This window comes from Oncorhynchus nerka, linkage group LG3, assembly GCF_034236695.1.
Source record: "Oncorhynchus nerka isolate Pitt River linkage group LG3, Oner_Uvic_2.0, whole genome shotgun sequence".
Lineage (NCBI taxonomy): Eukaryota > Metazoa > Chordata > Actinopteri > Salmoniformes > Salmonidae > Oncorhynchus > Oncorhynchus nerka.
In genome coordinates, this window is record NC_088398.1 from 3,986,930 (window position 1) to 4,008,932 (window position 22,003).

General features: G+C 43.5%; 1 protein-coding gene across 1 annotated transcript in view; it reads left to right on the top strand.

Moving 5' to 3' along the window:
* Window positions 1-336: 336 nt before the first annotated feature.
* The window catches only part of LOC115124290 (ceramide synthase 2-like), a 54,277-nt gene continuing 32,610 nt past the window's right edge, over window positions 337-22,003 (top strand). The window contains exons 1-2 of the mRNA XM_065007199.1: window positions 337-422; window positions 17,222-17,392. Coding sequence (XP_064863271.1) covers window positions 367-422; window positions 17,222-17,392 — 227 coding nt within the window. The 5' untranslated portion in view covers window positions 337-366. The remainder of the gene's footprint in view (window positions 423-17,221; window positions 17,393-22,003) is intronic.

A 22,003-nucleotide genomic window follows, 5' to 3' on the forward strand; every position in this document is an offset into this window, starting at 1 on the left:
GTTGAAATTACACTGGATATATTAGACTTTAGCATTGCATTGGGGGCATACTTATTTCACTGTGTTCTCTGGGTGTCACCGAGTAGACTGATACCCCATTTCATTGCTTCACATTCCAACTTTGTTTAACATGATCTAGTCTAAATATGGCATAATTCCACCAGTAACCTTCTGCATCACTTTCAAATAGGTACTTTTATTTTGAAGGCAACCCGTAAATTCCACTATTGTGCCTAATCCTTATTGTGGCTAGCTTCACAACACATAATCGTTCCAGTCAAGCATCACGCCTCTGTCAGCAAATCAAATCAAATGTTATTTGTCACATGCGCCGAATACAACAGGTGTACTAGACCTTACAGTGAAATGCTTACTTTCAAGCCCTTAACCAACAATGCAGTTTTAAGAAAATCCCCCAAAAGGTAAGAGATAAGAATAACAACAAATTAAAGAGCAGCAGTAAATAACAATAGCCGGGCTATATACAGGGGTTACCGGTACATAGTTAATGTGTCAATGTGCGGGGGGCACCGGTGTCGAAGTAATTGAGGTAATTATGTACATGTAGATAAGAGTTATTTAAGTGCCTATGCATAGATAATAACAGAGTAGCAGCAGCGTGGAGGGGGAGGGGGGGGGGGGCGCGCATTTGATTAGCACTAATCTGATAGAAGTGGACTGGACAGCTGGACCTCTGATGAAGCTAGCTGGCTGCTTATAACGTTAGTTTTGGGCAACAGGGTTAAGTAGCTGGCTAGCTATTTATTTCCATGAACTGAAGTTCAATTTCAATAGGCGAACAAAAAGTGACTACTTAGCTAATACTTACTCGTAAGGATTCCTAAATCATTGCTAAGAATATTGAAAATGACTGCAGTTTCGACTGATCATTTTTTCAGGCTGGTTGTATTGGTGCTAGCTAGGTACCAAGTTAAAGCTAGCTAGCTACCCTAGAAGTTGCTGTCGAACAAATAATGCCTTATAATTAAAGCAGGATTGTAAACATATCGTTCGTGACCGGTGTGTGCTTGTTTGCAGACTTTTTATGTACAGCTTTGACAGTGCTACTGACAGTAGTGGTGGCGCTTGGCTTGCACGTGCAAATTCAGCACACACAACATTCTATAATAGAATTGTGTTATTTGACGTGTCAAATTAAAAGCTTATTTAATGTGTCAAATAGTGTTATTTGATGCGTCAAATAGTGTTATTTGACATGTATCTTTTTGACACGCCACGACCCAAACACTGTTCCATATATGATGAGATAATTGACACATTGGAAAGAATTAACAAAAAAACAGAGCAAACTAGAATGCTATCTGGCCCTACACAGAGAGTACACAGCGGCAGAATACCTGACCACTGTGACTGACCCAAAATTAAGGAAAGCTTTGACTATGTACAGACTCAGTGAGCATAGCCTTGCTATTGAGAAAGGCCACCGTAGGCAGACATGGCTCTCAAGAGAAGACAGGCTATGTGCTCACTGCCCACAAAATGAGGTGGAAACTGAGCTGCACTTCCTAACCTCCTGCCCAATGTATGACCATATTAGAGAGACATATTTCCCCCAGATTACACAGATCCACAAAGAATTCGAAAACAAATCCAATTTTGAAAAACTCCCATATCTTTTGGGTGAAATTCCACAGTGTGCCATCACAGCAGAAAGATTTGTGACCTGTTGCCACGAGAAAAGGGCAACCAGTGAAGAACAAACACCATTGTAAATACAACCCATATTTATGCTTATTCATTTTATCTTGTGTCCTTTAACTATTTGTACATTGTATATATATATATAATATTACATTTGTAATGTCTTTACTGTTTTGAAACTTCTTTATGTGTAATGTTTACTGTTAATTTTTGTTGTTTTTCACTTTATATATTCACTTTGTATGTTGTCTACCTCACTTGCTTTGGCAATGTTAACACATGTTTCCCATGCCAATAAAGCCCTTGAATTGAATTTAATTGAATTAATTGTGAACTCGGAAAAATATGAAGTCAAATCATGACGTCGGTGATCTTCAGGTCAAAAAGTCGGAGTTCTAGAAAGTGGTCCGAGTTCCTGAGTTGGAATTCTGAGTTGGAATTCCGAGTTGGGTTATTTTTCAGAGTGGGAGCTTGTTTTTTTTTCGAGTTATCAGTTGTTTTGAACGTTCGGAAGTCTGAGATTTCCGATTTCATAGATGTTTTGAATAAGGTATATTGTGTTTGGGTCCTTCTGACAAATTATAAAATAAAATAAAAAGCTTAAACGTACAATATGCAGAAATCGCTCAGCCATTTCCTGGTTGCTAAAATTCTAATACTTTGCCTAATTTCAGTTTATGTGACAAAACAAGCGTAGATAATCATTTCACAATCCAAACCACTGTGAAATAAATACATTTTCAATAACCCCAAAAATATAGAATTTTCAGCTGTTTGAAGCAGGTGTCCAAAGCGAAGGTAAAAGTGGTAAAACAGGAATGGGAAGCATATGGAATGGCATGTAGCAATGAATAAGATCACACCTCATATTTACTCTTCATAATTTATATTTTAAACTATATCTTGAACTTTTGACTGTCAAATGCATCCTTATTAAAAAGAACAGGTAAAAAGTAAGGTGCTCACTCAGACAGCATGATGTCACACAGACAGCATGATGTCACACAGACAGCATGATGTCACTGATCTTAAACACACTGATGGATCAATAGCTGACTTAACACATCTAAGATCTGAGTCCCAACTCTCTACCCTGCATCTATCCATTAGGCTTTACACCTTCAATCACTTGTAGTTTTTATGTGTACATTTTATTGCATGTCTGTCTGTGTGTGGCCCTCTAATTTCAGTAAAGTGCTCTTTTACAGGGTCACAGCAAGGAGTACAGTCCAACATCCTCTCCCTCTGCCAGTTGGAGAAGGAGACAGACAGAACAGAATATTGCTGTTAAAAATGTATCAGGCATGACCTGCATTAAAGTGAATTTTCAGTCATAATAATATAACATCAGTGTGACTGGTGAGGATACAGAGGGTCACACTCTGGATCTCTAAACCTTCTAATCCGAGGTCATGAAATCCCATTAGTGTGTGTGTGTGACTGGTGAGGATACAGAGGGTCACGCTCTGGATCTCTAAACCTTCTAATCCGAGGTCATGAAATCCCATTAGTGTGTGTGTGTGACTGGTGAGGATACAGAGGGTCACGCTCTGGATCTCTAAACCTTATAATCCGAGGTCATGAAATCCCATTAGTGTGTGTGTGTGACTGGTGAGGATACAGAGGGTCACGCTCTGGATCTCTAAACCTTCTAATCCGAGGTCATGAAATCCCATTAGTGTGTGTGTGTGACTGGTGAGGATACAGAGGGTCACGCTCTGGATCTCTAAACCTTCTAATCCGAGGTCATGAAATCCCATTAGTGTGTGTGTGTGACTGGTGAGGATACAGAGGGTCACGCTCTGGATCTCTAAACCTTCTAATCCGAGGTCATGAAATCCCATTAGTGTGTGTGTGTGACTGGTGAGGATACAGAGGGTCACGCTCTGGATCTCTAAACCTTCTAATCCGAGGTCATGAAATCCCATTAGTGTGTGTGTGTGACTGGTGAGGATACAGAGGGTCACGCTCTGGATCTCTAAACCTTCTAATCCGAGGTCATGAAATCCCATTAGTGTGTGTGTGTGACTGGTGAGGATACAGAGGGTCACGCTCTGGATCTCTAAACCTTCTAATCCGAGGTCATGAAATCCCATTTTTAGTTTGAGATTAACCAAACCAGAATGTGGACTTTAATCTGGTTGTGGATTATATTACTTTATGTTGAAATTACACTGACTCTAAATCATTTAACCTGACATAATTTAGACCCACTGTTGGACAAAGTCTATCTTTTTCAAGAGATTTTTATCTCAGTAGGCCAAATCCTAATTTGAGGTCTGCCTGTCACGCAAACCTCCCATTGACTGGAAGCATGATTTACAACATGGCAGTCTCAGTTATGAACGCTGATCTCAAATTACAATTAAGGTCACTGAAACTAGACAGGTCTCTCTCTCTCTCATATATATATATATATATTGCTCCACACTTCTCTACTCTATCCTGGTCATCTCTGTGTGCCAGAGGATGTATTATATGCGTTATGACTCACATTCTCCTGTCAGACAGCCCCACAGAAACAGAGGGAGGAAGAGAGATGGCACTTCCACTCTCCCATCCAGCCAGAGAGACATCCTCCGTCTGATTGGCTCAGAAAAATGGCCAGAGTCCGGTCACATGATCCTGTCAGCCAATAGGAAGGGGAGTTGGGCTTCTGTCAGGAAAAGTGCTGTAGCAGGCTGGATCCTCTGACTGACCTGAAAAAGTTTTTTTCTTTGATCTGTTGCGATGCGCGCACACACACACACACACACACACACACACATACTGACGCTCTTAGACTCAAGAACACTGGTATTGACTGAAATGTCACCACCATGTTTCTAATGTTTATCTAAATGAAATGTATGATTCCTCCCATGGAGAGACCTCTAGACCATACGTTAGCATACTGAAACCCCCAGGCCTACTCTACTGTTTACTGCAGGTACGGCTGCTTTAGGTCCACATGGTATTGTGAGTTGGGACCAGTGGTTATCACACAGGGAAGTGAGTCCGACCTTTATTGCTTCTCTGCTGTGTGTGATGTGTTATGATCTTTGGACTGCTCTGTGGCTCTGTTTTGTAGCAGGGAAGGTCCCTGTATCTGTGCTGTTGTGGTTAACTCTGCCTAGTAGACTCACCTATACAAGAATCAACTGCCTAAAACATTTCTATATCTACAATGTATGTTGCTTTTAAGAATTGTCTGTGAGAATGAAATTGTCTAGGGCATTTGGAATTTTTCTTAGGAGTGTGCGGTAGTTGTAAGCAATGTACTGTGTCCTACCCTCCTCTTTGCTCTGTGTACATCTGCTCATTAGTGTTGTGATCTTTAACAGCATTTTACAGAGTTCCGTACTACATTTCTAGAATAGCAGGCAATCTGGGTGATGTGCCCTAAAGGCATGGAAAGTAGAAGAGTTCAATATCTCTGCTAGTGTGCTCACAGAAAGTCAACAGGGTTATTCACCTGTCCAGCCCCCCCGCCTCCTGTCTGTGTTGTGGAGGTGTTGATTTCCCAGTGAATACATGGACCCCCCCGCCTCCTGTCTGTGTTGTGGAGGTGTTGATTTCCCAGTGAATACATGGACCCCCCCGCCTCCTGTCTGTGTTGTGGAGGTGTTGATTTCCCAGTGAATACATGGACCCCCCGCCTCCTGTCTGTGTTGTGGAGGTGTTGATTTCCCAGTGAATACATGGACCCCCAACCTCCTGTCTGTGTTGTGGAGGTGTTGATTTCCCAGTGAATACATGGACCCCCGCCTCCTGTCTGTGTTGTGGAGGTGTTGATTTCCCAGTGAATACATGGACCCCCCGCCTCCTGTCTGTGTTGTGGAGGTGTTGATTTCCCAGTGAATACATGGACCCCCGCCTCCTGTCTGTGTTGTGGAGGTGTTGATTTCCCAGTGAATACATGGACCCCCCACACCTCCTGTCTGTGTTGTGGAGGTGTTGATTTCCCAGTGAATACATGGACCCCCCCCCCCCCGCCTCCTGTCTGTGTTGTGGAGGTGTTGATTTCCCAGTGAATACATGGACCCCCCCGCCTCCTGTCTGTGTTGTGGAGGTGTTGATTTCCCAGTGAATACATGGACCCCCCCGCCTCCTGTCTGTGTTGTGGAGGTGTTGATTTCCCAGTGAATACATGGACCCCCCACCTCCTGTCTGTGTTGTGGAGGTGTTGATTTCCCAGTGAATACATGGACCCCCCCCTCCCTTCCTCCCTGCCTCTGAGTTCAGTAGGATGATGTTGTATCAGTAATCCCATGATGCTAGCAGGAATGCTATGCTGCAGAGGAGTGACAGGTGAAACAAAAGCACTAATGCTTCTCAATAGCAGCAGCAACCCCCAGGACTCAGTGTCATCAACCTTGCAGCGTTTCTACAACAGGATGCAGGGTTTTGCCAAAACCTGCATCCTATAGCCCACGTTGGAGAAACTACTTTAGACACATGTTGATGTGTCAATCTCACCACTTCTTGTTTTTAACATCACCTGCACTGATCTCAATAGACTGGATAGCTGAAAGCTTTATAGCAGAGGTCCAGCTGTCCTGTCCGCTTCTATCAGATCAGTGCTGACAGAGGAGATGAGATGACGAGAGGAAGGCATTTTAGAGTATTGAGATAGACACCTGATGAAGGAAAGGAGATGAGGAGGGGAAGACGATTGAGATGCACTCTCTCTGAGTTGTGACAGGAAATGTGTCTGGTGTTGATGAGTAACCTGCTATGATGTGGAATTAACTGAACAATGACAGTGTCTCAGGGGAGAGTGTGTGTGAGAAGGGAAGGATTCTGTAGACGTAACTTAGTGTTGTAACTTCATTTACTGTCTTGTTAGTGTGCCTGGTGTATGGGGATCCACGCCTACGTAACCTAAGCTATCCAAAGCTAGCCCAGCGTTAGCTAACATTTTTATTGAAGCTCAAAGGGTCAGTTCTGTATTAGCCGGTAGCTCCTATCCGTTTCAATGTTAACCAATGTGAAAAGCCCAGTTCATCTCAGTGTATGCTACCGTTGGGTGTCAGCGGCACTCCCTTCCCTGGCTGTATATCAGTCTTTAATGTGTGCGTAAATCCAGCTGCATAGTTGACAGAGAGCCAGGCCTGCTCTGTGTCTGGGTCTGGGAGTAATGTTAGGCAGGGAAGGAAGGAGAGAGCCAGGCCTGCTCTGTGTCTGGGTCTGGGAGTAATGTTAGGCAGGGAAGGAAGGAGAGAGCCAGGCCTGCTCTGGGTCTGGGAGTAATGTTAGGCAGGGAAGGAAGGAAGGAGAGAGCCAGGCAGTGAGGTAGGCATGGAGGGAGGGAGGGAGGGAGGGGAGGCCTCGCTCTGCCTCTCAGAGCTTCTGTCAGCTGGGGAGGGAACCTACTCAATGAGGCAAGTCCTAAAGGGATCCGGGTGGGGGAGTGGATAGGGGAGGGGTTTGGGGGCTGAGGAGAATCGGGGGAGTGGGTTGGGTAGGGTGTAGGAGTGTGGCGTCAGAGAGGATTAGGGTAGTGGTTTAGGTGCTGGGTTTAGGGAGCAGGGTTTAGGGTTGAGTGGTGTGTGGGAGGACATTCTGACTCAGCACAGATAGATGATTCACAAAAAAAATCTGCCATGATTCATACCGTCCCCCACTCAACTCCCATCCCCATCCTACCACACCCAAATCACAGTCAAAGTAAAGCTTCTCTCTACTTTTCTCTCTCTGAAACCACGAAGCGCCTGTCATAAATCAGGAAGCCAAGTGTTTGTTTCTTTGGCTTCAGGAATGTAACTGAAGAAGTGCCTCAGGCCTTGAAAAATAAGAAAATAACTGATTGAAAGTAAGGTGATATCATCGTGCAACGTGGTCTCAGAGCATTTTGTATTATTCTGTACGTAAATCCAAACACTCCATTTATATCAAATCAAATGTATTTATATAGCCCTTCGTACATCAGCTGATATCTCAAAGTGCTGTACAGAAACCCAGCCTAAAATCCCAAACAGCAAGCAATGCAAGTGTAGAACAAAAATATAAAAACGCAACATGCAACAATTTCAAAGATTTTATTTCACATGACTGGGAATACAGATATGCATCTGTTGGTCACAGATACCTTAAAACCACCATTTGCCTCATGCAGCGCGACACATCTCCCGATCAGGCTGTTAATTGTGGCCTGTGGCCCAGTCCTCTTCAATGGCTGTGAGAAGTTGCTGGATATTGGCGGGAACTGGAACACGCTGTCGTATATGTCCATCCAGAGCATCCCAAACATGCTCAATTGGTGACGTGTCTGGTGAGTATGCAGGCCATGGAAGAACTGGGACATTTTCAGCTTCCAGGAATGATGTATAGATCCTTGCGACATGGGGCTGTGCATGATCATGCTGAAACATGGCGGCAGATTAAAGGCACGACAATGGGCCTCAGGATCTCCTCATGGTATCTCTGTGCATTCAAATTGCCATTGATAAAATGCAATTGTGTTGTTGTCCGTAGCATATGCCTGCCCATGCCATAACCCCACTGCCAGTATGGGTCTCTCTGTTCACAACGTTGACATCAGCAAACCGCTCGCCTACATGATGCTATACACATGGTCTGCGGTTGTGAGCCAAATTCTCTAAAACGACGTTGGAGGCAGCTTATGGTAGAGCAATTAATATTACATTCTCTGACAACAGCTCTGGTGGACATTCCTGCAGTCAGCATGCCAATTGCACGCTCCCTCAAAATTTGAGACATCTGTGGCATTGTGTTGTTTGACAAAACTGCACATTTTAGAGTGGCCTTTTATTGTCCCCAGCACAAGGTGCACTAGTGTAATGATCATGCTTTTTAACCATCTTCTTGATATTCCACACCTGTCAGGTGGATGGATTATCTTGGCAAAGTAGAAATGCTCATTAACATTAGCTAGGTAGCTAACGTGGTTAAGGTTAGGTTAGGTTTAGTGGAAGGGTTGGCAGAAAAGGTTAGGGGAAGGGTTCGCTAACATGCTACATAAACTCAGCAAAAAAAGAAACATCCCTTTTTCAGGAACATGTCTTTTTAAAGATCATTTGTAAAAATCCAAATAACTTCACAGATCTTCATTGTAAAGGGTTTAAACACTGTTTCCCATGCTCGTTCAATGAATAATAAACAATTAATGAAAATGCATCTGTAGAACGGTCGTTAAGACACTAACAGCTTACAGATGGTAGGCAATTAAGGTCACAGTTATGAAAATGTACCATACTAAAGAGGCCTTTCTACTGACTGAAAAACATCAAAAGAATTGCTCATCTGCGTGAACGTGCCTTAGGCATGCTGCAAGGCGGCATGAGGACTGCTGATGTGGCCAGGGCAAATAAATTGCAATGTACGTACTGTGGGATGCCTAAGACAGCACTCCAGGGAGACAGGACGGACAGCTGATCATCCTCGTAGTGGCAGACCACGTGTAACAAGAACTGCACAGGATTGGTACATCCGAACATCACACCTGCGGGACAGGTACAGGATGGCAACAACAACTGCTCGAGTTACAACAGGAACGCACAATCCCTCCATCAGATTGTCCTCAATAGTCTTGAGAGAGGCCGGACTGAGGGCTTGTAGGCCTGTTGTAAGGCAAGTCCTCACCAGACATCACCGGCAACAACGTCGCCTATGGGCACAAACTCACCGTCGCTGGAACAGACAGGACTGGCAAAAACACTGAGGCCTGTACTCTGGAGCGGAATCGATTTGGAGGTGGAGGGTCCGTCATGGTCTGTGGTGGTGTGTCACAGCATCATCGGACTGAGCTTGTTGTCATTGCAGGCAATCTCAATGCTGTGCGTTACAGGGAAGACATCCTCCTCCCTCATGTGGTACCCTTCCTGCAGGCTCATCCTGACATGATCCTCCAGCATGACAATGTCACCAGCCATACTTCTCATTCTGTGTGTGATTTCCTGAAAGACAGGAATGTCAGTGGTCTGCCATGGCCAGCGAAGAGCCCGGATCTCAATCCCACTGAGTGAGCACATCTGGGATCAGAGGGTGAGGGCTAGGGCCATTCCCCCCAGAAATCTCTGGTAACTTGCAGGTGCCTTGGTGGTAGAGTGGGGTAACATCTCACAGCAAGAACTGGCAAATCTGGTGCAGTCCATGAGGAGGAGATGCACTGCAGTACTTAATGCAGCTGGTGGCCACACCAGATACTGACTTTGACTTTTGATTTTGACCCCCCCTTTGTTCAGGGACACATTATTCCATTTCTGTTAGTCACATGTCTGTGGAACTTATTCAGTTTGTCTCAGTTGTTGAATCTTGTTATGTTCATACAAATATTTACAAATGTTAAGATTGCTGAAAATAAATGCAGTGGACAGTGAGAGGACGTTTCTTTTTTTGCTGAGTTTAGTTGCAAAGGAGCTATAAAGTAGTTGCAAAGTTGGCAATTAGCTAAAATGCTAAAGTTGTCTGATGAGATTGAAACACGCAACCTTTGGGTTTCTAGATGTTCGTGTGGCTAGACGTTTGCGTTATATTCCCACCCCTAACAACCACCCTCCTTTCGTTTTTGCTTTAAGTAACCTAATATCTTACATAAGCATACAAAATATAACATATCATACTCATTTTAGTGTTCTGGATTTATGTTTACTATGTCTAGTCTATGAGACCAGACTGGGATATCAGTGAACAACAAATGCTGTGGTAACAGCTACGAAGGCGCCAGGGCAATGAGTGGATCTTACTTAGGTGTTCAAAAACACATATTTTTTATTTTACCAGGCAAGTCAGTTAAGAACAAATTCTTATTTTCAATGATGGCTTAGGAACAGTGGGTTAACTGCCTGTTCAGGGGCAGAACGACAGATTTGTACCTTGTCAGCTCGAGGGTTTGAACTTGCAACCTTCCGGTTACTAGTCCAACGCTCTAACCACTAGGCTACCCTGCTGCCCCGATATGAGACCGAATGCTTCATAGGGAGTTTTTTAAGGAGTTTTAGTTTTGAAAACGATCTCTCCACAAAAGTGACAGTTTTACAGGGATGGTAAAAACATATTGATTGCCATAGCAACATCAGGGGAACTGGGCAGAAGAGTTCAAATACAGCAGTTCTGCAACATTAATTTAGCCTCTGATTCTCCTTAATTGCCGGCCTCAACAGGTTACGGAAAGAGATGAACTGTAGCCTATTGAAAGCTCTGGGGACAGGTCATCTGGATACTTAACAGTCAATACATTGGCAGATGTGAACAGATTATCATCTTTAGCGGCCAACAGTTCTTGAGGGCTTGAACAAAAAAAGCTGTTTGCTATTTCGTTCATACTGGTGAACCGGCATTTGAGTTGTGGGGTTGCAAACTCAACAGTGCCTTATCTCAGGTATACCTTGTCACAGGAAAGACTGTATACTCAGTATAGAGAACAGTTGGGCCAGTAACCTGGACCTACAGGCCGTGGTGAAAACATATGCACACAAAATAAACTGTGTTTCGCCTCTGCTGGCTGTATATAGGCATTGCTATGCCATGTCCATCTGGCCATGTCCATGTGGTGGATGAATGAAAGAAGTGATTTATGTTCAGTTGTACTTCCCCTCTGTGGCCACTGGGCCTCTCCTACACCTGTTATGTTGATAGTATGTGGACCACTAGTTAGGAGCCTGTAGGTCTCGGTCCTAAATGTTGTGTTGATAGTATGTGGACCACTAGTTAGGAGCCTGCAGGTCTCGGTCCTAAATGTTATGTTGATAGTATGTGGACCACTAGTTAGGAGCCTGCAGGTCTCGGTCCTAAATGTTATGTTGATAGTATGTTGACCACTAGTTAGGAGCCTGCAGGTCTCGGTCCTAAATGTTATGTTGATAGTATGTGGACCACTAGTTAGGAGCCTGCAGGTCTCGGTCCTAAATGTTATGTTGATAGTATGTGGACCACTAGTTAGGAGCCTGCAGGTCTCGGTCCTAAATGTTATGTTGATAGTATGTTGACCACTAGTTAGGAGCCTGTAGGTCTCGGTCCTAAATGTTATGTTGATAGTATGTGGACCACTAGTTAGGAGCCTGTAGGTCTCGGTCCTAAATGTTATGTTGATAGTATGTTGACCACTAGTTAGGAGCCTGCAGGTCTCGGTCCTAAATGTTGATAGTATGTGGACCACTAGTTAGGAGCCTGCAGGTCTCGGTCCTAAATGTTATGTTGATAGTATGTTGACAACTAGTTAGGAGCCTGTAGGTCTCGGTCCTAAATGTTATGTTGATAGTATGTTGACAACTAGTTAGGAGCCTGCAGGTCTCGGTCCTAAATGTTATGTTGATAGTATGTGGACCACTAGTTAGGAGCCTGCAGGTCTCGGTCCTAAATGTTATGTTGATAGTATGTGGACCACTAGTTAGGAGCCTGTAGGTCTCGGTCCTAAATGTTGTGTTGATAGTATGTGGACCACTAGTTAGGAGCCTGCAGGTCTCGGTCCTAAATGTTATGGTGATAGTATGTGGACCACTAGTTAGGAGCCTGCAGGTCTCGGTCCTAAATGTTATGTTGATAGTATGTGGACAACTAGTTAGGAGCCTGCAGGTCTCGGTCCTAAATGTTATGTTGATAGTATGTTGACAACTAGTTAGGAGCCTGCAGGTCTCGGTCCTAAATGTTATGTTGATAGTATGTTGACCACTAGTTAGGAGCCTGCAGGTCTCGGTCCTAAATGTTGTTGATAGTATGTTGACCACTAGTTAGGAGCCTGCAGGTCTCGGTCCTAAATGTTATGTTGATAGTATGTTGACAACTAGTTAGGAGCCTGTAGGTCTCGGTCCTAAATGTTATGTTGATAGTATGTTGACAACTAGTTAGGAGCCTGCAGGTCTCGGTCCTAAATGTTATGTTGATAGTATGTTGACCACTAGTTAGGAGCCTGCAGGTCTCGGTCCTAAATGTTATGTTGATAGTATGTTGACAACTAGTTAGGAGCCTGTAGGTCTCGGTCCTAAATGTTATGTTGATAGTATGTTGACAACTAGTTAGGAGCCTGCAGGTCTCGGTCCTAAATGTTATGTTGATAGTATGTGGACCACTAGTTAGGAGCCTGCAGGTCTCGGTCCTAAATGTTATGTTGATAGTATGTGGACCACTAGTTAGGAGCCTGCAGGTCTCGGTCCTAAATGTTATGTTGATAGTATGTTGACAACTAGTTAGGAGCCTGCAGGTCTCGGTCCTAAATGTTATGTTGATAGTATGTGGACCACTAGTTAGGAGCCTGCAGGTCTCGGTCCTAAATGTTATGTTGATAGTATGTGGACCACTAGTTAGGAGCCTGCAGGTCTCTTCCTAAAATGAGCCTGCGGTCTCGGTCCTAAATGTTATGTTGATAGTATGTTGACCACTAGTTAGGAGCCTGCAGGTCTCGGTCCTAAATGTTATGTTGATAGTATGTTGACCACTAGTTAGGAGCCTGTAGGTCTCGGTCCTAAATGTTATGTTGATAGTATGTTGACAACTAGTTAGGAGCCTGTAGGTCTCGGTCCTAAATGTTATGTTGATAGTATGTGGACCACTAGTTAGGAGCCTGTAGGTCTCGGTCCTAAATGTTATGTTGATAGTATGTTGACAACTAGTTAGGAGCCTGCAGGTCTCGGTCCTAAATGTTATGTTGATAGTATGTGGACCACTAGTTAGGAGCCTGCAGGTCTCGGTCCTAAATGTTATGTTGATAGTATTTTGACCATTAGTTAGGACAAGTCTCCAGGCCCCGAACCTAAAGATGTTGGATTTAGATTTAAAGATGTAGCATTTAGCAGTTACTTCTTCAAAACGTGAAAAGGGACTACTTCTAAATAAAGTAAAAACAGCCAAATACACTGCTCAAAAAAATAAAGGGAACACTTAAACAACACAATGTAACTCCAAGTCAATCACACTTCTGTGAAATCAAACGGATTGACAATACCTTTCACATGCTGTTGTGCAAATGGAATAGACAACATGTGGAAATTATAGGCAATTAGCAAGACACCCCCAATAAAGGAGTGGTTCTGCAGGTGGTGACCACAGACCACTTCTCAGTTCCAATGCTTCCTGGCTGATGTTTTGGTCACTTTTGAATGCTGGCGGTGCTTTCACTCTAGTGGTAGCATGAGACGGAGTCTACAACCCACACAAGTGGCTCAGGTAGTGCAGCTCATCCAGGATGGAACATCAATGCGAGCTGTGGCAAGAAGGTTTGCTGTGTCTGTCAGCGTAGTGTCCAGAGCATGGAGGCGCTACCAGGAGACAGGCCAGTACATCAGGAGACGTGGAGGAGGCCGTAGGAGGGCAACAACCCAGCAGCAGGACCGCTACCTCCGCCTTTGTGCAAGGAGGAGCACTGCCAGAGCCCTGCAAAATTACCTCCAGCAGGCCACAAATGTGCATGTGTCTGCTCAAACGGTCAGAAACAGACTCCATGGGGGTGGTATGAGGGCCCGACGTCCACAGGTGGGGGTTGTGCTTACAGCCCAACACCGTGCAGGACGTTTGGCATTTGCCAGAGAACACCAAGATTGGCAAATTCGCCACTGGCGCCCTGTACTCTTCACAGATGAAAGCAGGTTCACACTGAGCACATGTGACAGACGTGACAGAGTCTGGAGACACTGTGGAGAACATTCTGCTGCCTGCAACATCCTCCAGCATGACCGGTTTGGCGGTGGGTCAGTCATGGTGTGGGGTGGCATTTCTTTGGGGGGCCGCACAGCCCTCCATGTGCTCGCCAGAGGTAGCCTGACTGCCATTAGGTACCGAGATGAGATACTCAGACCCCTTGTGAGACCATATGCTGGTGCGGTTGGCCCTGGGTTCCTCCTAATGCAAGACAATGCTAGACTTCATGTGGCTGGAGTGTGTCAGCAGTTCCTGCAAGAGGAAGGCATTGATGCTATGGACTGGCCCGCCCGTTCCCCAGACCTGAATCCAATTGAGCACATCTGGGACATCATGTCTCGCTCCATCCACCACAGACTGTGCAGGAGTTGGCGGATGCTTTAGTCCAGGTCTGGGAGGAGATCCCTCAGGAGACCATCCACCACCTCATCAGGAGCATGCCCAGGCGTTGTAGGGAGGTCATACAGGCACATGGAGGCCACACACACTACTGAGCCTCATTTTGACTACAAGTTGGATCAGCCTGTAGTGTGGTTTTCCACTTTAATTTTGAGTGTGACTCCAAATCCAGACCTCCATGGGTTGATAAATTTGATTTCCATTGATCATTTTTGTGTGATTTTGTTGTCAGCACATTCAGCTATGTAAAGAATAGAGTATTTAATAATAATATTTAATTAATTCAGATCTAGGATGTGTTATTTTAGTGTTCCCTTTATTTTTTTGAGCAGTGTATATAAAATCAGACTTTATTAACCACCGTGTTAGCCTGTTACAATACATCAATCATGACGGATTTGACGAATATCCACTAAGTTAGATCAGATTTATTGATTGTGTTACGGTAAATGAGTGATGAGGTGTGGAGTCAGGCGCAGAGAGCAAAAGATGTGGGAAAAAACACAACATGAACACAAGTAGGAAAACAAATGATCAGAAATATAAACGGACAGCGTGAAACCCAAAATCAAACAAAAAACACTCAAACAACAAAACAGACTAACAAGCCCACACGAAATAGAAGCGGGCTGAACAAGCTATATATAACCCCACCCTAACAACCAAACAAGAAACAGGTGATACCAATCAGACAAAACCAAAGGAACACAGAACGGATCGATGATAGCTAGTAGACCGGCGACGACGACCGCCGAGCGCCACCCGAACAAGAAGGGGAGTCACCCTCGGTAATATTCGTGACAGATTGTCCTTCTATCCCTCACGGTCTGTGTTCCATGTCAACAATCTGCATATCTAGCTTTAGCTAGCTAACGTAAGCTAGTTTAAATAAATTATTGTAAAAAATGTGTAATGTTACAAAACAGTCAGAATACAGAGGTTAGCTAGTTAGCTAGTAGACGTGCTAGCTAGCTTGAATATTGAACACACTAAGGTTATCATCTAACGTAGCTAGCAGGGTAAAAACGCAACGCAACCAAACATTTACCTACCAGTCCATGCGAACGGTGGTCATTTCGTCATCACCCTTCCACCTTTCAAAATTGATTCCAATGTATATCAGGTTTCTGGATAGGTCATGAGCAGTCTTTTTCTCGCTTTTTTCTTTTGGGATCAAGTTTATTCAGATCCAAGAACCGAGAACGGTGCTTGTTGCTGTCGACATTTTCTGAAAACTTTGTCCCTGCAACCAAAACAGTTTATCTGCAAACAAGTTAGCTAGCTAGTGACTTCCTGTCACGTCCTGACCTTAGAGAGCCTTTTTATGTCTCTTTGGTTTGGTCAGGGTGTGATTTGGGTAGGCATTCTATGTTCTGATTTCTATGTTTTTGTATTTCTATGTTTTGGCTGGGGTATGGTTCCCAATCAGGGACAGCTGTCTATTGTTGTCTCTGATTTGGAATCATACTTAGGCAGCCTTTTTTCCCCCTTTGTCATTGTGGGAAGTTGCATTTGGCACTATAGCCCTTGTAAGCTTCACGGTCGTGTTTGTTATTTCTTGTTTTGTTGGTGACATTTTAACAAATAAAAGAAAATGTACGTTCACCACGCTGCACCTTGGTCTCATTCCGACGACGGCCGTGACACTTCCACTCCAGAGCCATGGCGCAGCAAGGGACGTTTGAGTGGGTGGGAGAAGGCTAGTCCAAGGTGGCTTAGGGCTCAACCCCCTTGTTTTCGTTGAAAGTGAGAAAACAACACAACAAGTGGGGGCAGCATGAGGTTGCCCGCGACCTTTGGATTCCATCTTTAATTTGAGCCAGTTTGCTACAGCAGGAAAATAATCCTACATCAACATGAATGTGATAATTATGTAGATTATAATTCATTTACATTTTTGTAGGGATATATACATTTTACGTAAGGGAATATTAAGTCTGAAATTTCTAAATGGAAATTACAAACTTCAGAAGCCTTTTTAAATCTCAAATACACAAGTTTTACATTTCCTGCATTGCAGGACAGTTCTCCTACAACAGGGTTATCAAATGAAGATCCTACATCTGTAATTGAATGGGGAAGATTTGCACAATGGCATTACATCTAATTAGTTGGTGCCAATCTTTCCTATTCAATTGGCCTGCAGATTTCTCCCAATGCGTGTTATGTGGAGTTTATACAACATATGGTATAGATTAGAATATGGATCTGACTTCAGACGATTGTTGAGGTATGAACATTTCCTCTGATTGGGATGGTTCCTGTTGTTTAACTGCGGTGAGAGAAATGGATAAATAAACATTCATTCAGTTAGGGATTTTAACCCCTTCCATTCTTCCTGTGTCTGGCTAGGATGAGATAGAGAAGGATTAGACAGACATTGTGTCATAAAAGAGACCAGGAAGTAGGCTACACATGGGACAACTGGTCACATCCTTTCATTAACTGGCCATTCAAATAACCACAAAGGATGATGTAACCACTCCTTTCTCCCATCCCTCTGAGGCAGCATGCTGCCAGCTGTGTGTGTTTGTGTGTGTGTGTGTAAATGTCAGTATATTAACTGTCTTCTCTGCTCTCTCCCCAGTATGGTGTCCAGTCTGAGCGAGTGGTTCTGGAATGAGCGGCTGTGGTTCCCTGAGGGGCTGGGTTGGGCTGACCTGGAGGACAAAGATGGCCGTGTCTACGCCAAGGCCAGCGACCTTTGGGTGGTGCTACCCATCGCCCTAGCCTTCTCTTTCCCTCATCTGTCTAATCTGTCTACGACAGATCTCTTCTCTTTCCCATCTGTCTACATCCTCTTCTCTTTCCCCACCTGTCTAGTTAATACCTCTTCTCTTTCCCCATCTGGTATGTCTGTCCATCTGTTCTTCTGTCCGTCTGTCTGTCTGTTTGGCTGGCAGTCTGTTAATACCTCTTCTCTTTCCCCATCTGCTGTCACCCCCCATAAGATCTGTCTACAAATCCTCTTCTCTTTCCCCATCTGTCTACATGTTAATACCTCTTCTCTTTCCCCATCTGTCTACATGTTAATACCTCTTCTCTTTCCCTCATCTGTCTACATGTTAATACCTCTTCTCTTTCCCCATCTGTCTACATGTTAATACCTCTTCTCTTTCCCCATCTGTCTACATGTTAATACCTCTTCTCTTTCCCCATCTGTCTACATGTTAATACCTCTTCTCTTTCCCCTCATCTGTCTACATGTTAATACCTCTTCTCTTTCCCCATCTGTCTACATGTTAATACCTCTTCTCTTTCCCCATCTGTCTACATGTTAATACTCTTTCCCCATCTGTCTACATGTTAATACCTCTTCTCCCCCTCATCTGTCTACATGTTAATACCTCTTCTCTTTCCTGTCTACATCTCTTCTCTTTCCCCATCTGTCTACATGTTAATACCTCTTCTCTTTCCCCATTGTCCCCTCTTCTCTTTCCCCATCTGTCTACATGTTAATACCTCTTCTCTTTCCCCATCTGTCTACATGTTAATACCTCTTCTCTTTCCCTCATCTGTCTACATGTTAATACCTCTTCTCTTTCCCATCTGTCTACATGTTAATACTGTTAATACTCTTCTCTTTCCCTCATCTGTCTACATGTTAATACCTCTTCTCTTTCCCCATCTGTCTACATGTTAATACTGTCTACATGTTAATACTCTTCTCTTTCCCCATCTGTCTACATGTTAATACCTCTTCTCTTTCCCCCCATCTGTCTACATGTTAATACCTCTTCTCTTTCCCCATCTGTCTACATGTTAATACCTCTTCTCTTTCCCCATCTGTCTACATGTTAATACCTCTTCTCTTTCCCCCCATCTGTCTACATGTTAATACCTCTTCTCTTTCCCTCATCTGTCTACATGTTAATACCTCTTCTCTTTCCCCATCTGTCTACATGTTAATATCTGTCTTGTTAATACCTCTTCTCTTTCCCCATCTGTCTACATGTTAATACCTCTTCTCTTTCCCCATCTGTCTACCCTCTTCTCTTTCCCCATCTGTCTACATGTTAATACCTCTTCTCTTTCCCCATCTGTCTACATGTTAATACCTCTTCTCTTTCCCCATCTGTCTACATCTCTTTCCCCATCTGTCTACATGTTAATACCTCTTCTCTTTCCCCATCTGTCTCTTCTCTTTCTCCCCCATCTGTCTACATGTTAATACCTCTTCTCTTTCCCCCATCTGTCTACATGTTAATACCTCTTCTCTTTCCCCATCTGTCTACCTCTTCTCTTTCCCCATCTGTCTACATGTTAATACCTTTCTTCTACATCCCTTCTCTCATCTGTCTACATGTTAATACCTCTTCTCTTTCCCCTGTCTATCTGTCATGTTAATACCTCTTCTCTTTCCCCATCTGTCTACATGTTAATACCTCTTCTCTTTCCCCATCCCCCTCTTCTCTTTCCCCATCTGTCTACATCTACATGTTAATACCTCTTCTCTTTCCCCATCTGTCTACATGTTAATACCTCTTCTCATTTCTACCCCATCTGTCTACATGTTAATACCTCTTCTCTCTTCCCTCATCTGTCTACATGTTAATACCTCTTCTCTTTCCCCATCTGTCTGCATCTGTCTACATGTCTACATGTTAATACCTCTTCTCTTTCCCCTCATCTGTCTACATGTTAATACCTCTTCTCTTTCCCCATCTGTCTACATGTTAATACCTCTTCTCTTTCCCCATCTGTCTACATGTTAATACCTCTTCTCTTTCCCCATCATCTGTCTCTTCATGTTAATACCTCTTCTCTTTCCCCATCTGTCTACATGTTAATACCTCTTCTCTTTCCCCATCTGTCTACATGTTAATACCTCTTCTCTTTCCCCATCTGTCTACATGTTAATACCTCTTCTCTTTCCCCATCTGTCTACATGTTAATACCTCTTCTCTTTCCCCATCTGTCTACATGTTAATACCTCTTCTCTTTCCCCATCTGTCTACATGTTAATACCTCTTCTCTTTCCCTCATCTGTCTACATGTTAATACCTCTTCTCTTTCCCCATCTGTCTACATGTTAATACCTCTTCTCTTTCCCCATCTGTCTACATGTTAATACCTCTTCTCTTTCCCCATCTGTCTTCTCATGTTAATACCTCTTCTCTTTCCCCATCTGTCTATCTGTCTACATGTTAATACCTCTTCTCTTACCCCATCTGTCTACATGTTAATACCTCTTCTCTTTCCCTCATCTGTCTACATGTTAATACCTCTTCTCTTTCCCCATCTGTCTGCATGTTAATACCTCTTCTCTTTCCCCATCTGTCTACATGTTAATACCTCTTCTCTTTCCCCCCATCTGTCTACATGTTAATACCTCTTCTCTTTCCCCATCTGTCTACATGTTAATACCTCTTCTCTTTCCCCATCTGTCTACATGTTAATACCTCTTCTCTTTCCCCATCTGGCTATCTGTCTACATGTTAATACCTCTTCTCTTTCCCCATCTGTCTACATGTTAATACCTCTTCTCTTTCCCCATCTGTCTACATGTTAATACCTCTTCTCTTTCCCCATCTGTCTATCTGTCTACATGTTAATACCTCTTCTCTTTCCCCATCTGTCTACATGTTAATACCTCTTCTCTTTCCCCATCTGTCTACATGTTAATACCTCTTCTCTTTCCCCATCTGTCTATCATGTTAATACCTCTTCTCTTTCCCATCTGTCTACATGTTAATACCTCTTCTCTTTCCCCATCTGTCTACATGTTAATACCTCTTCTCTTTCCCCATCTGTCTACATGTTAATACCTCTTCTCTTTCCCCATCTGTCTACATGTTAATACCTCTTCTCTTTCCCCTTCTCTTTCCCCATCTGTCTACATGTTAATACCTCTTCTCTTTCCCCATCTGTCTACATGTTAATACCTCTTCTCTTTCCCCATCTGTCTACATGTTAATACCTCTTCTCTTTCCCCATCTGTCTACATGTTAATAATCTGTCTACCTCTTCTCTTTCCCCATCTGTCTACATGTTAATACCTCTTCTCTTTCCCCATCTGTCTACATCTGTCTACATGTTAATACCTCTTCTCTTTCCCCATCTGTCTACATGTTAATACCTCTTCTCTTTCCCCATCTGTCTACATGTTAATACCTCTTCTCTTTCTGTCTACCCTCTTCTCTTTCCCTCATCTGTCTACATGTTAATACCTCTTCTCTTTCCCCATCTGTCTGCATGTTAATACTCTTCTCTTTCCCCATCTGTCTACATGTTAATACCTCTTCTCTTTCCCCATCTGTCTACATGTTAATACCTCTTCTCTTTCCCCATCTGTCTATCTGTCTACATGTTAATACCTCTTCTCTTTCCCCATCTGTCTACATGTTAATACCTCTTCTCTTTCCCCCATCTGTCTACATGTTAATACCTCTTCTCTTTCCCCATCTGTCTAATACATGTTAATACCTCTTCTCTTTCCCCATCTGTCTACATGTTAATACCTCTTCTCTTTCCCCATTCTCTTTCCCCATCTGTCTACATGTTAATACCTCTTCTCTTTCCCCATCTGTCTACATGTTAATACCTCTTCTCTTTCCCCATCTGTCTGTTATCCTCTTCTCTTTCCCCATCTGTCTACATGTTAATACCTCTTCTCTTTCCCCATCTGTCTACATGTTAATACCTCTTCTCTTTCCCCATCTGTCTACATGTTAATGTTAATACCTCTTCTCTTTCCCCACATCCTGTCTACATGTTAATACCTCTTCTCTTTCCCCATCTGTCTACATGTTAATACCTCTTCTCTTTCCCCATCTGTCTACATGTTAATACCTCTTCTCTTTCCCCCATCTGTTCCCTCTTCTCTTTCCCCATCTGTCTACATGTTAATACCTCTTCTCTTTCCCCATCTTCTACCCTCTTCTCTTTCCCATCTGTCTACATGTTAATACCTCTTCTCTTTCCCCATCTGTCTACATGTTAATACCTCTTCTCTTTCTCTGTCTTTCCCCATCTGTCTACATGTTAATACCTCTTCTCTTTCCCCATCTGTCTACATGTTAATACCTCTTCTCTTTCCCCATCTGTCTACATGTTAATACCTCTTCTCTTTCCCCATCTGTCCCATCTGTCTACATGTTAATACCTCTTCTCTTTCCCTCATCTGTCTACATGTTAATACCTCTTCTCTTTCCCTCATCTGTCTACATGTTAATACCTCTTCTCTTTCCCCATCTGTCTGCATGTTAATACCTCTTCTCTTTCCCCATCTGTCTACATGTTAATACCTCTTCTCTTTCCCCCCATCTGTCTACATGTTAATACCTCTTCTCTTTCCCCATCTGTCTATCTGTCTACATGTTAATACCTCTTCTCTTTCCCCATCTGTCTACATGTTAATCCCTCTTCT